This window comes from Pelodiscus sinensis, chromosome 3 (genome assembly GCF_052426305.1).
Source record: "Pelodiscus sinensis isolate ZL-2025 chromosome 3, ASM5242630v1, whole genome shotgun sequence".
Lineage (NCBI taxonomy): Eukaryota > Metazoa > Chordata > Testudines > Trionychidae > Pelodiscus > Pelodiscus sinensis.
In genome coordinates, this window is record NC_143054.1 from 81,844,817 (window position 1) to 81,860,030 (window position 15,214).

General features: G+C 43.2%; 1 protein-coding gene across 6 annotated transcripts in view; it reads right to left on the bottom strand.

Moving 5' to 3' along the window:
- Nucleotides 1–15,214, bottom strand: part of FYN (FYN proto-oncogene, Src family tyrosine kinase) — a 200,090-nt gene that overhangs the window by 43,808 nt on the left and 141,068 nt on the right. For all 6 annotated transcript variants that reach the window (XM_075923993.2, XM_075923991.2, XM_075923992.2 and 3 more), the window contains 3 exons: nt 13,016–13,112; nt 7,284–7,382; nt 5,393–5,496 (listed from right to left, as the gene is read on the bottom strand). In XM_075923993.2, the coding sequence (XP_075780108.1) occupies nt 5,393–5,496; nt 7,284–7,382; nt 13,016–13,112 (300 nt within the window). The remainder of the gene's footprint in view (nt 1–5,392; nt 5,497–7,283; nt 7,383–13,015; nt 13,113–15,214) is intronic.

Consider the following 15,214-nt stretch of genomic DNA (forward strand, 5'->3'; position numbering starts at 1 on the left):
CAAAAGGTTGGGGACCACTGCTCTAGACTTTAGACAGACTGGAAGAAGACAGTTACCTATTTCATTACTGGTGTTCTTCCAGATAAGTTGCTTATGTCCATTCCTTATTAGGTATGTCAGCTCGCCACATGCTCTGGTGCCGTAAGTTTTTCCCTCAGCTGTACCATAAGGGGGTGACTTTGGAGACCTGTGGAGTGGTGCCCTCCTGGTATTGTGTAAGGAGTGCTGCCAGCTCCCCCACCCTCAGTTCCTTCTTGCTGGAAACTTCAACAGTAGGGAAGGAGGACAGGTTGTGAAATGGACATGAGCAACACACCTCAAAGAACACCAGTTACAAAACAGGTAACTGTCTTTTCTTTGAGGGCTTGCTCATGTCCATACCCTACTATGTGAATCCAAGCTGCACGCGTGGAAGCAGGTAGAAGTTCACAGCCACACCGATTGCAGCTCAGCCCTGCTGCAGCAGCTTCTGAACCTTCTGCATGAGGAGACTTGTGAGAAGGAACCTTGAAGAGGAGAGAATGGGGAGGGAAAGGGAAGAAAAGAATTGGAGGATATAGCCCTGTGATACTATGTTCAAGACCCAGCGGTCTAACACTATAGTGGACCAAGCTATTTCAGTATGTTGTCCCGGGGCACACCCTCAAAATGATTTTAGTTGCATGTGTGGTGTGGGATGACGGTGGGGGCAGCTGACTTGGCATGTGTAGCCTTTGCTTTTCATGGCAGGTGATTGCTGATGCAGCTGGGTCCTTTAAACTAGAGGGTGTTGAGGCTGGAACCTTTTCAGGAGAGGGCCAGGACATAAAACCCAAGGGTCTTTAGGGTGGTATATGAATTCTTAAGACTGTATCATTTTCCAGGAAGGCTGGATGGACCCCCGGGGTACCCATGGCACTGCTCATTGTCCCTATGGACACACAGGGAGGTGGTGCCACCCCTGTCTGGCACTGCATCAGGCACTGGTGCGTGTCCCTGTGGCAGAAAGCCACGCTCAGTGCCAACTTCTGAGGCCTCACACTCACTGCCTAGAGACCAAAAGAGCTTTTTGACTATATTCTGCATGGTGGTGAAAACTGCAGATCTCTGAGTGGGACGAGTCTCTGCCATAGGACTTCAGGGATCATTGGGGATAGGTGGATCAGTGATGAGAAACTAGGAATTGACGTCTCCCACCACTCACATGGTACCAGGTCCTAAGGCCAGAGGACCTCTGAGACCACGAGGACTTGCAAGACGGGGAGTGGAGCCAGCATGACTGAAACTGACGACATTGTTCACCTGAATGGTCCCAGGAGCAGTGCCTAGGTCTTGGGGATACAGAGATCCCATCTGAGTGCCCATGACAGTGGTCGCAGGCCTCAGCTGGTTTGTCTGAAGGCTCTGGCAAGTGTTGCCTATAGTCTGGGGACCGAAAGGGCGCTTGTGAAGCCTGTCTTCCATTGTCCGAAAAGTGAAGGGTGCACTAGTGGGATAGTGCTTTGGCCGGATAGTGCTTTGCTGGCTGACTGGGGTGGAGACACCTGAAAAAAGCCCAATGGTGGCCTGCCGTGGGACTGTGATACCAACTAGGTCAGTATCACTGGCACTGGCAAAGTCAATATGCCCTGCATTGCCCACAGAGCCTTCCTCACAGCTCAGTGTAACTGGCGTGGGATGGGAAGGGCTGGACTGCTCTACCTGAGCTGGGGCCTGACTCCCAGACAGAGGTGATGAGCTGCCCATGGTGGGTCTCCCGTCTTCACTTGTCAGGATATTGGGGACCATCCACTTGCTGAAATATTTGATTTCTTGACTGGAGACGGTGAGGAGAAATGCTACCGGATTGAAGACGGCCCTGCTGGAGCACTCCTCACCAATGGCACAGCACTTGAGGCTGAGTCTGATTTGTGCTCTGGTGCCAGAGTCAGTGCCAACTCCCTCAGGAGCACCCTGAAGTGGATGTGTCTTTCTTCCTCCCTCATTACTGAGGTTTGGAATACAGCACTTCTCAATCATGGGCATTTCAGACAACTAATGCACGGGACATTACTAGGCACAGGACGCTTCACAAGTTTTGAAGTCTGGGGATTGGGGCATGTCCCATCCCTAGGCTAAAGTCCTGTCTGGGGCAACTACAAAAGCTACAAACTACCACTAAACTATATACCAAGGGAACTGAGCGAACTATAACACAACAGAAAAACTGCATTTGCGGGTAACAAACAGAAAAAAGAATGGTTAAAGCCACACTGTTCCATTGCACCGCTACTGGTGGCACGAAGGAACTGAGGGGGAGGGGAGGGGAGTGTGCGCAGTATCCCTTATATTGTGCTTTGAGGGTGCCACTCCATGGGTCACCAGAGTCACATCTGGTACTGCTGAGGGAAAAACTTCTGGCACCAGTGCATGTGGCAAGCATACATACCTAATGTAGAAGGGACATAAGCAAACACTCAAAGGAGAGGATATACAGATCTGTCCTTTTCCTTACCAGAGGTGACAATATATCCTACAGCATAAAGCAGTTCTCTGACTAAAAGATTAATGACTCCAGATCAGAAGCTGAGATATCATCTCTTTATTCAAAGCTTAAAGGAGACTGTGTCCACACAGACTTGATTCAGTCTCATTAGAACCTGCACTATCATAAATTCTATTATTCTGGTACCATTTTTTCTCCTCATAAATTAAGAGGTAATCAGAAACAAGTTGGTGGCAGTTGCCAATTTCAGTCTACCCAATATACGGGATTGGTCACTACCACCTCCAGTTTTGATGAAAAACCATACTGACTGGCTGTCCATTAGAACTAATTGTCTCTTTTGTCACAACCAACAGATTAATTCCTTTCAGTACTATCACTGGCGAAACAGTGCTTAAAAACAGCTACACAACCAGCTTTTCTGCTGGAAAATTTCTCTCCAGGACCATCTTGGAGACAACTGCAAGGAGGAGTCAGATACAGAATTAAAAAATCCTCTGGTCATATTGGATGGTACCAGACTTCCTATGAGCTATTCACCACAGATATGAAAGCATTGCTCACCAGAACTCAAAATTACGTCTATGCTGCAAAGAAAAACCTGTGTTGAGTCTCAGACCCCAGATTTAGGTTTAGGCTGAGTACTAAAAATATTGTAGATATTCGTGCTAGACCTGGAGCATTGTCTCAGAATCTCCCCCTCATCACTGAGTTTTGAGAAAATCAGCATTGCTATTTTTAGGTCCGTAGCCTAGGTATGTAAGTGACTAAATTGACTAGTCGACTATTGGATAAACAAAGGCTTATCAGATAGTTATCTGATGAGTGTGTCTAGCTGCTTCCCCCCCCTTCCTGTTTCTATCACAAAGAGGCCGCAGGAGGGGGGGGGGGCGAGGAGGAGGTGCTAGGAGGTGCCGGCTTAAAAGCTGGTTCTCACCAGCTCCAGCTCCATGGGAGGGGGGGAAGGGGCGCAATGGCAGCGTTCCAACTTTGAAATGTAGAAGAGTGCCCACTGGGGATCTTGTAAATTTCAAAGCAAAAGCACTGCAAGGAGCATGGGTCCCCCGCTGGCCCCAGTCTCCATGCACCGCTTCCACTTTGAAATGTACAAGAGCCCCAGCGAGGACTCTCGTCTGTTTCAGAGTTGGAATGCCGCATGGAGACTGACCCCAGGCTCCAAGCGGGTGCTTCCCCTTTGAAATGTACAGGAGACTCCCCACTGACCCCAAGCTCCATGTAGCATTTCAATCTTTGAAATGCACAGGAGGGGCTCTTGTACATTTCAAAGGTGGAACGCCCCCCCAATCCTTATTGACTAATTGAAAAGAGAAAGGAAATCCCATTGACTATCCGATTTGTTAATTAATCAAAATTTAACATCTCTTCTGTAGCTTCAGTAATTGATCTAGACCAGGGGTCTCCAAACTACGGCCCGGGGGCCGGATGCGGCCCGCGAGGCCCTCTCATCCGGCCCGTGGAGACCTTTTTGGATTCAAAGGCAGAAGAAGTGAGATTGTTTCAAAACCCATTTGAAGCAGATGTGGCCAGTTGCCCAGATGAACTGCAGCTGGAATTCATTGAGTTGCAAGCAAATGACCTCCTTAGGGACAAGTTCAAAATAGGACTGGTGGGTTTTTACCAGTTTTTGCCCAAGGAAGACTTTCCTAATGTCAAAAGTTTTGCATCAAGGTACCTTTCAATCTTTGCAACAACATACCTGTGTGAACAAACATTTCAAGAATGAAATACGTGAAGAACAATTTGAGAACAAACTTGTCCGATGATAATCTCAGGTCACTGTTGATGTTAGGGACAACAAATCTAAAGCCAGAAATGTCTGCTATTTTGGCATCCAGGAAACAATTTCACCATTCACACTAATACAGGTGTTCATGTGTAGTGTATTAATGTGTTATTAAATAATAACTGAATAAAATAATATTAAATACATAATTAAAAACAACATCCATGTTTTGATTGTTCTTTATTTGGACCTCAAGTGTGTAGTCGGCCCCTGAACTGCTGTTTGATAGTTAATGCGGCCCTCGGGCTGAAAAGTTTGGAGACCCCTGATCTAGACTCTGGGACCTGGTGCTGCAGGTTTTTCTTTTCAATGCACACACATCCTGAAACTGCTGCAAGAGTTCTCCAACTTTTGTTATTCACCCTTTAGGATTAGAAAAAAATGCCACTCAGAAAACTGCCAGTGTTTTTATATGATTCTGTTTCATAAAAGAGGGAAATATACTCAGCAAGAAAAAGATTTTTGTTAGCATGGAGCAAAAATTATAGATTTTGGAGCTTATTTTTCTGAAGAGATTTCCCTATTGAGATAAACACATCTCTTTGAGTTGAGAGATTCTTTCTAAAAACAGTTTGGGGGCCAAGGGAATAAGCCTTCTCTCAAGCTATGTTCTGTATTGATATTTTTACATCTGAGTCCTACTCATGCAAGCTTTCTGGGTATAGTTCTTTACCTAGATAAATCAGGCTTCTGTGAGAACAGCTGTATTTTTCTTAGTCACACTCGTTGGCTGATTTGCATTTTAGATTATTTGGGAAAACGTAAACAGTCTTAGGTTCCAGTCCTTCAAATGGATCTGCATGGGCAACCCCTTAAATTTAAAAGTATTAAAAACATTCGGTGCAACTAACATTCAGAAGAGATGAGAAAAGTATGGAGAAACACTGCTCTCTTCAAATCCCTTACTTATATCCAGCTGAGGTGGTGAGATGTGGACATTTTAATTGTACAGCAATAAATAATGGTTTTCACTGAATTGAGTTGAAGTGATCATAGCAGTCTGGCCAGGCAAGGTCATGCAATCCTGGTGTCATTCACCAGAGAATTTTACTGACCTGTAATAATCACAAGCTAAAATTCTCTTTGACATGCACTATTAATAGTCGTAGAACTGGCCATCTTACCTTTGGTGGTTTCACTTTCACGAATAAGGAAGGTACCTCGTGGATTTCCAAATGACAACAGCTGTCTCTCAGCATCTTTACGGCCAAGTTTGCCAAAATACCACCTTGAAAACATAAGAGGAGGTTTGAAAAATGCAAGATAGGATGCTCAGTAGAGTCACTCAACTTGCAGAGTTCCTAAATTGTAGATCATTTAAGAAAACTACAGGTCCCATTGTTCTGTCCACTGTGGTCCTCATGCGTTAGGCTTTGCCCTGTAACATAAGTGATGTTCTGCTGTATAAAACAGGGTCATTGCCATAGTGGGCCTGAGTGGGCTGTGGCCCACTCACTTTGCATCCAGGCCTAACCCCTGCAGCCCTCTATGACTCTCCTCATGCCCCAGCATTTGCTCTGCTCTACCAGCTTGCTCTGTGCTCCAGCTGAGGACAGATGGGACGGGGAGGCTAACCTCGCTCTGCTGGGGAGCAGAGTTGGAGTTCGGGGGCTTGCCCTATTTCAATAGGCATTCCAATCGGGGAGCAGGGACGAAGACTCGCTCCACTCCATCAGCCAGGTGCTCCAGTCAGGGACAGGCGTTGGAGTGCGGGGGTTTACCCTGCTCTGCCTGGGACTCCAGACAGAGTGCAGCAAGCCTTTGTCCCTACTCCCTGACTGGAGCGCTCCAGCCTGGGAGCAGGCAGGCAGAACAGGGTAAGCCCCTGCACATGTTCTCTGAGTGCATCCCTGGGGCCTGAGCTCCCCTAGCCAGCACGTCCATCCTTTCCTCCCAAAGTGTGGTTTGGGGAAAGGTGGCCCAATCCCTCTTGCCTCCTTGCCTGCCCACCTGAAGTTGGGGACCACCCAACTGTCCTTTTTTGGCTACACCACTGGTATAAAGGTTAAATGAAGTAGCCTCTCTTTGGGTTTGCAGGGGTGATCGACATCCACCTCAAACCCCTGGTAAGTGCTGATACATGGTGCTTGCCAGAATTTGGACCATTGCATAGAATGGAAAGAATAAATGAAAAGAAGTTGGAACACATTTTTAAAATATGCTGCCACTGGAAAGAGCTGCAATCAGACTAACTTATAAGTTAACTGTATATTTTACATTTTGTGTTAAATTGCAGTATAATAGTTTATTGACCAAAAACTTCTTGATTATACAGCCATTTTATTAATTTCCAATATTTCCTCTTGAGCCAGAGCTAATAAAACTGAATACAAGGCCAGATACAATCTACGAGGGTACTATTTTTCATGATTCTTTAGGTTTTTATGCTCTCAGTGCCAGTGTGCTAGATTGATTTCTTTGTTCTTAGCACCTAATAATTTAAATTTCTTTGGACTCAAACCATTCATTACAATAAGGCAATTTTGTAATATAACATTTATGGTTGGTGTTTCAAATACTGATTGCTCTAATGGCACAGAATGCTGATTATGAGATAAATATAGGTCTAAAATGAAGCCATGGCCTCTTCAAGTGTCAGTCCACAGAGGCTACAGGACCTAGGAAACAATGCTTTATTAGCTGTTGTAGACTCCCAGGCCATCACACCACATTCAAAACGATGGTTGATATATCTGTTCTGTTTTTATGTAACTTAGTTGTTCCTGGGGCACTGATAAGTTGGCATGGGCAACTCTGGTCTAAAGCAAGAAACTGACTAGAACAGAATAAGGTCTGCTTCATTTGCAATGGTTTCTTCCTCTTTTATTGACATTGAAAAATGGCTCAGTTTGTGCTCCCTTTGTTACTAATTACCTAATTATTTATCAGTGCAGCTGAAACTTGAAATAAAAATGATGTAAGTCACTTGAAAAACACTACAATCAATCAACTCAAATTCTCAACTCTCCTTCAATTACAGTGTTAATATCTCTTTAAAATGAGAAGAAAACATACTCCTCTGCTTGGATGGAGTCCACTGGAGCCACATAATTACTGGGAATGTAACCAGTTTCTCCTGTTGTCAAGGAACGTGCCTCCCACCAATCTCCTTCACTGAAGGAATAGAGGTGAGAAATAGTCAAAGAGAAATTCTGTTGCAAAGAAAATTATCTGACTGTTAAAGCATGAAGCTATAGGTAATGCTAAGAATTAACAACAACTCACCCCTTTATCATACAGCCATGTTGGAGAGAGAAGGTGGCACCATTCTACCGTATATTCCGGCGTACAAGACGACCTCTGATGTTAAAAAACATCCCCCAAAAATCGGGGGTCGTCTTGTACGCCGGATGCCCCGCCGCCGGAGCCCCTCCGCGGCTTTGAAAGCCTCGGGGGAAGCCGGCGGGGGGGCATCCCAGGCGCGCATGGGCTGCCCCCCCGCCGGAGCCCCTCCGCGCCGCCGCGGAGGGGCTCCGGCGGGGGGGCAGCCCATGCGCGCCTGGGATGCCCGGCCGCCGGCTTCCCCCGAGGCTTTCAAAGCTGCGGAGGGGCTCCGGCGGGGGGGCAGCCCATGCGCGCCTGGGATGCCCCCCCGCCGGCTTCCCCCGAGGCTTTCAAAGCCGCGGAGGGGCTCCGGCGGGGGGGGGGGGGGGGCAGCCCAGGCGCTCCTGGCGGCTTTGCTCCCGGTGCCTCTGGTCTGCTGGGGACCATCTCCAGCAGACCAGGGACACCGGGAGCAAAGGAGGCGGAGGGGCGCTGGGGTATAAGATGAAACCCTATCTTTTAATTAAAAAGATAGGGGGTCGTCTTATACACCCAGTCGCCCTATACGCCGGAAAATACGGTAAGTCAAATTACGACACATATCTGTATGCACCAATTTATTTTCTTAATTGATATCAGAAGTATAGTCTTTCAAATTCAGCATAGAAGCATAAATGGATATTTATTTTCACTGCAATCACCCTTAGTAAGGACTGAGTTTGACCTGGAGCGTTGAATAATTGGTGTGGGGCCAGTTTTCAAATATAGGCACTTTAAGACCCTGAAACAAAATACCAGATCCAAATTTCTTTGAAAGTTTGAGTCATGTCAAACTCTAACCTTAACAGGACATGGAAACTCAAGAATGTAACAAGGCTCGTTTACTTGCTTTGTTACAATTCTGCAGCTTGAGAAAGCCTCTGAAAACTGGGCTCTGTGTCGTTTTTCAGGGTCACCAACAAAAGCAGTTTTAAACAACAAATGATGTGGCTACATTTTCAAATCATTGTGCAAGCTATTTCTCCCAAATCTTTCTAAAGAAAGAAAAACAGCCCCCTTCCACACATGTACACAACTTCAGTATATGTCAATAAGAGGCATTTGCATACAACAGCAATGGGCAACCTAGGCTATTGAGAGGACTGCATGAGTGGCCCTCCATCTCAGTGGACTGCAAGACTGTTGTAACTAAGATGGTCTCCTAGGAGAGGGTAGTTTTGCTAACTGCACTTGGGTACTTAGACTTTGTGGGGTGTGCCAATTGGCTGTGAGAGCTGTGCACTCTGTTTGCATCCAATCAGAGTGCTGCTACAGTTCCGTGTTGTGTGCAACTAGCACACATCCCACTTTACAGGCTCTTGCTTTATGTGCGTGTCACTTTAGTAATATCAGTAAGAAAAAAATTATGTGGATGGAAATCAGAGGACTTGGGCAATCCTGCACATGGGCAATGGTAAATAAAATGTCTTGTGGGACATTGACATAGAACCCCAAAGGGCCACATGCAGCCTATAGGCCACAGGTTACACACTGCTGGTATAGAATGAAGACAAGAGATGGCCCTTAGAAGAAAATCTGCTGTAATGAAATGCAATAGTTTTCTCTCTCAGCTTTTTGGGAGCTGACTAAAATATTTTCAATCAATAACTGTTGAAATTTATAGATAGGCAAAGAAAAATGCTGCTTGAGAACATAGTAAGTTTGACTTGAGGCTAAAAGTTTGACATATGATGAGTATGTTTTAAGTTATAAAGCTTTAGCTTTCTGAATCTCAGTATCTATTGTCATTAATTAATTGTCTTATGTAGATTTTTAAATTTTCAGTTGCAGGAAAAATGAGTAAACGTTGAAAAAAATATCAAAACAAATATTGATATCGTCCATTGAAATAATAGTAATTCCACAAGGTCTGAATCTCTTCCATATGTAAGTAAAACACTGTGGGATATTTGTTTATATTAGAAGTGTTCTGACAACTTGAGGTCAAGGCATGAGGTTAAAGTGCTCCTAATCATACTGTACTCCTGATTTAGGAGAACATCCCTATTCCGGACATCACTTATGCATGTATTTAATTTCAATGAAGTCACTGAAACTTAAGTATTTGCTAAAAGTGAAGCACATGTTTTCCACCAAGGAAATTAATTGTCTCAGTGCTTATGTTTTGGCACCTCACCATGGAGAGCTTTTTTTTTTTTAAACAGATGAGATGATTCTTGATTGAGTGGCCTGAACACAACTCCAGGAGCCAGATATTCCTGACTTCTAATTCAATCTCTAACCAAGGCCACCTCTACCCTGCACACAAGAGTATGACTTACATGGGACTGAATCACAGAACTCACGAAAGCACTGTGCTCTAAGCGTCCTGTGTGAACACTACTGGTTTGAACTAAAAGGTACCTAATTCACATTAGCATAGTCCTCTTTCAAATAGGACTATGTAATCACAAAGGCCAGGTCTGCACTATGGGGGAAGATTGGCTTAAGTTACGCAATTACAGCTACGTAAATAATGTAGCTAGAGTTGATGTACCTTAAGTTAAGTGTGGCGCTGTCTCCACTGCAGGAGGTCAATGAGGAAACGTTCCCATTGACTTCCCTTACTCCTTGCAACAGTGAGGAGTACCGGCTCTGACTGGGACACCCTCAGAGTTCAATTTAGCAGGTCCTTACTAGACCCGCTAAGTCAAACCCAGGAAGACTGATTGCCAGAACGTCGACTCTCCTGTAAGTGGAGATGTGCCAAAGTAGGTACTATTTTGTTAGCATCAGTATTGTCCACTCAGGTAGTTCTCTCTCAACACTTTGAAGCTGTCTGCAATTCACACTGTGGCACAATGTTGCCAAGCTAAAGATCTTCTTAGCAGCTTTGGACATTTTATAAAGTATCTCTAGTTCCAAATCCATAAAATGGAGATTTATTGAAATTTATCAAATCATGAAATGCAAACTAAGCATCTTAAAGATTTCAATAAGCAAACAGGAACTATAGAAATCAGATCTGGGCAATGCTGTTTTGAACAAGTTTTTAAATTATAAAAAGATGAAGTATTTTAAAGATTTCCTATTTTTCTGTGAACTAGTTTCTGAGAGAACTTGTAAAATGCTTCAGAGGATAGTTCAAACAGCTGAATGTAGAAAAAGAACATCTCCTTTTTTACATCTTTTGAGCTGTTGATTTGTAATCTTATAAAATGAATAACAGAATATGGATTTTTGAGTGTGATTTTCCTCCCCGCATGCCTGTTTGCAGTAGGCTACAGGCAAACTCAGACATGATAATTTTTATTCTAGCAATTTTGGTTAACACTATCTAACCGGAGTACCTAAAAATGGTCATAGCCTGGTTCTCAGGAACTGCTGAGCACACACAGATATCACTGGCTTCCTAGTGTTTAGCACCTCTGAAATTTGGGCCACTTCTATTTATGGGCCTGACTTTAGTCAAAGTCTGGAAATCTTTTGTTAATACAATTTAAAATTCTCTATGAAATCTTTGTTTCTATTATTGTACAACAGCGATGTATTATTTGTTTCTTATTTCAAATGTATAATTGCACATAAATTCCACTAGATGGAGGTATTTTATCATATCTATAAATGTTACATACTGTATGTTATAAAGTGATCCAAAAAGAGAAAAAAATAAATCTCTCTCAATGTGCCAGTGAGGAAGGGAATTAAATTATATTTTATATCAATGTACATCAAATCCCGCATTAATTTTAGGGAGCCATGAAATAGCTCAGATAAAGTTTATTACTGATTTGAACTTTTACTCAGGAGATTAACCAAACCCGAACCTCTTTTAGATTCAAAAAGAAGTCTGTTAAATTGAATACAAAAAGTCATTTTGTGCACCTGTGGACTTCATGATTCCTAGGAGCACCAGAAGAGCACAAAAGAGGTTTATCTTGAATTATAACCTGCCGGAACTGGAACATAAAAACAAGTATGAATTCTCACAACAAAGCCTGTTCTTGTAAGGTTTCCATCCTGATTTTCAACATTCCAGGAGTGTGGTTAGCAAGTATGTAGGGCCTGATCTGGATGCTTACTGAGCACTCTACTCTTAAGGCAGTCAAATAGTAGCTGATTTTTCCTCTCTATAAAACCTTCCTCCACACAATATGCACCAACATCAAAATGCATGCATTGCTATCATTCATGTGTGGGTGGAATCTGTTCTTTTTCTCTGTCCTACAATAACTACAAATAATGTGGCTTTCTGTGAGCTCCCATTGACTTCATTAAGTGGAATGTTTAAGGAATTTATAACAGGTTTTTTTCATTTCAAGCCCTGATATAGCTTGTGTCAAGGCCTCCAAGGAACCAGGCCATGTGAAAAAAAGGGGGCAATCTAAAATCTTTTGTCAGATTTTTTTTTTGCAATTGCTAATTTAGAAGGGGAGATGTTTTTAAATTGCTGTTCTATTTACAAGTCTTATCTAAGGCTTCTGTACTTTCATCCACATCAAAGCTCTCCAGCTGCACAGTTTCATGAAATATTCCACAGAACTACCTGACTTCATTTTAATGCACACTGGGCCAATCTGAGCCTCAAAGTTATTCTATTAAAACTGACAGAGTTACATCAGGGATTAATTTGCCCCATTGTCATACAATAAAAAAACAGAATGGGATACTTCTTTCATCCCTTCTTGTATACTTTTGAATATTACCGCATTTTTATTTCGTTTTGACGACAACAACATTGCCCACAACACATAAAGCTTTCTAAAAGTTATTCTGAGATAAGACTTGCAGTAAATCATGAGTACTATAGTTTTTTAGAAGCAGATTTTAACTCCCAATGAGTTCATGGACAGTAGCTAAAATTCATTTTAAGAAATTGATTCAAAGTGAAGTTCTAAATTACGACTGTAGAAATGGTGCATTATTACTCAAGGGGTTACCTGCCTGTGCATATTCAGAGTTACAACCTCTTACTGTGGTGTCAAAAATAAGACGTTATTGCTTTTTACTCCTTTGGCATACAAAGCTGGACTGTATTCCTTCTTGTGAATATAAGGTTTTTTTATATATATTAAATTCCTATATGTAAAATAGTGAAGACAATGAAATTGTAGAGGTGTTAATATAGGCCAATATTGGTTTGTAGCACTTCTATTATTGACATGAGGCACTAAAGCTTTGCTCTTAATTCTAAGATTGAATGTGCTGGGAATTTAAATTCTATTAGCTATGGAAATCACTGAAAAGCTGTCATCATGGAACTTTGTGGTGCCACTTTTACAGATGCACTTTACAAAGAAAAATTGCAGTTCTGGAAAATTTTTCCACAATAAAGTCCTTCAAAAGCAGTGGAATACAAGCACAAGACTTAAAAAGCATATTTCTTGAATGTGTGTTACATAATCAGTAAAAGGAAATGAAAGTTGATTAAGAGAGTTGTTGGCATTGTAATCTTTAAATTATAAAATAGTAACTAAAAAGCATGCCACCCTCTTAAAACTCACGAGCTGTTAAGTATCTGAAATTTTTCTCCTTTCTGAAAACTTAAGTCATCTTCTGTTCTTGCTTCATAGTCATAAAGTGCCACAAAAAGAGTTACACCTGAAAAAAAGAGAAGATATCTGAATAGTGTGGGAGAAAAATCAAATAACTCCAATTGTGTCTAAAGGGGGGAACTGTGCAGAAATCATAACTTTCTAAAAGAAAACTGCTGTAAGGGTTAAAAGTTTTCCAGACCTCTCTCCCTGTAACAGAGAGAAATCAAATTAGCTCTAATCAAGACCCTTACAATGCCTCCCATCTCAAGTTCATGGAGACTCCTAGTCTGTCACAATTTGTCATGTAAACCCTTATCTTTGTCACAGTTTGCCTTGTAGACTCCTCCACTCAAGTTCTCATGTGGCTTTGTGTACTGTAAAAACTTACTTCTAGCACTCCTGGGGTGAACAGAAGTCTCAAAGTACTTCTGCTGAGACTTTGATATGTTAAAGAAGAACAATCCACAACTGAGCTGTCTAAGCATTCTGTATAAAGGATACCTGAATCTGTCTGTCAGGGCTGCTGCTTCACTCTTGGAAGTGACAGCCTGCATGCATGCATCATAAAGTTTTCTCTTTTAGGTTTCTTTCCTGCCTCACTGATTTGACCTCCGGCCTCGAACCCTTCTGGGGTCTCTGTACCCCAGGGGAGCGAGATTTCCCCCTCAATTTGGTGTCAGAAGTGGGATGGCTTGGAACTCCAGTTGGAAAGGCTGATGACGGGGAATGGGAACGGACTACAGCGCGCATCTGGAGGGTAAGGGATCCATTTAAAATCCCCCGGTCCGCCTCCCTGTTCTCGTCACCAGCTGGACCGGCTGGCGGTAAGAGTCATTTTTTACTTAAAATTTTTTTGTTAAGAGGCTTGAGGGAAACTTAAAACGAAAACACTGGGTATAGCCAAATAGGGGTTGAATTTTGTTGTTGTTGTTGCTGACTGATTGGTGGCGAGTCCAAGCACATGGTTTTGAGTGAGTGAAGTCCGGAGTGGGACCGCAGCCGCACCAGCGCTGTCAGTGTCACTGCACAGCTGCTGAAAGCAAGGGCGGTTTCCCCCGGCACATGAGTATGAGTGAAGCTGACAGTTTGTGTGGACTCCCACACTATCCTTGGAGAGGGTAGTGCTGCTGGACGCCTGTACTATCCTTGGGGAGGGTAGTACTGTTGGGCTCCTGCGCTGTCCTTGGACAAGACAGTGCTAACATGGATAAGATTGCTCCCTCAAGTCTGTCTCCTAGTGAGGGGAAAGGTTTCTCACAGCCTGGGACTCCCTTGTCTCAGATGATCAGTCAGCTAGGTATTGCCTGCAGGTTTGAAACTAAGGAGACTTAAGGAATTATTGAGCATTTGGAATGGCTATACTCAGGGGAATTCCCAGAATAAATGGCTACTAGAGCTTTGACTTACAAAAGCTTGCTTATCTTAGAGTTTTCCTCGAGGAAAAACATCCTAACCAGATGGAATATTGGTGCCTCTGGAAGGATGTGGCAGTAAAAAAAAAGAATCAGAGCATTATGGCTAGCAAAAAAAGATTCTATTGAAAAGCTGCAGCAAGAATTGGCTACTCTAAAGAAACAGCTTGATTCCCCAGATGTGCCATCTGCACCCCCACCCCGCTTTGGACCCTTGTCAGCTGAACATTCTTTCCTGTTATCTCCCTGTTCTCCTGTAAACCTTATGGGACGTGACTTGTTGTGTAAATTGGGTGCAAACCTTCTCTGTAGAGAGGAAGGGATACTTGTTGACCTTTCCCCCTATCAGGCTCCAAATTTGATGGCATTACTACTCTCAGAGGAATCTGATGAGACCTCAGGACATACACCCCTCCTGGACCTCTCAGATGTCCCAGAGACATTGTGGGCAGCCCATTGTGAATGAAGTGGGGTTGCTAGCCTCTGCAACACCAGTGCAAATAACATACAGACACAACAACCCTTTCCCAAGGGTAGCCCTGTATCTATTGGCTAGGGAGGCACAAGAGGGCATTAAGCCTGTAATCTCTTCCCTCCTTAAACAAGGGATACTTGTTTATACAACTTCACCATGTGATACACCTATACTACCTGTGAAAAAGCAAATCTATAGATTTGTAGAAGACCTAAGAGCCATTAATAAGTTTGTAATCCCTAGATTTCCAGTAGTACCTAACCTGGTTTTCTGTAATAG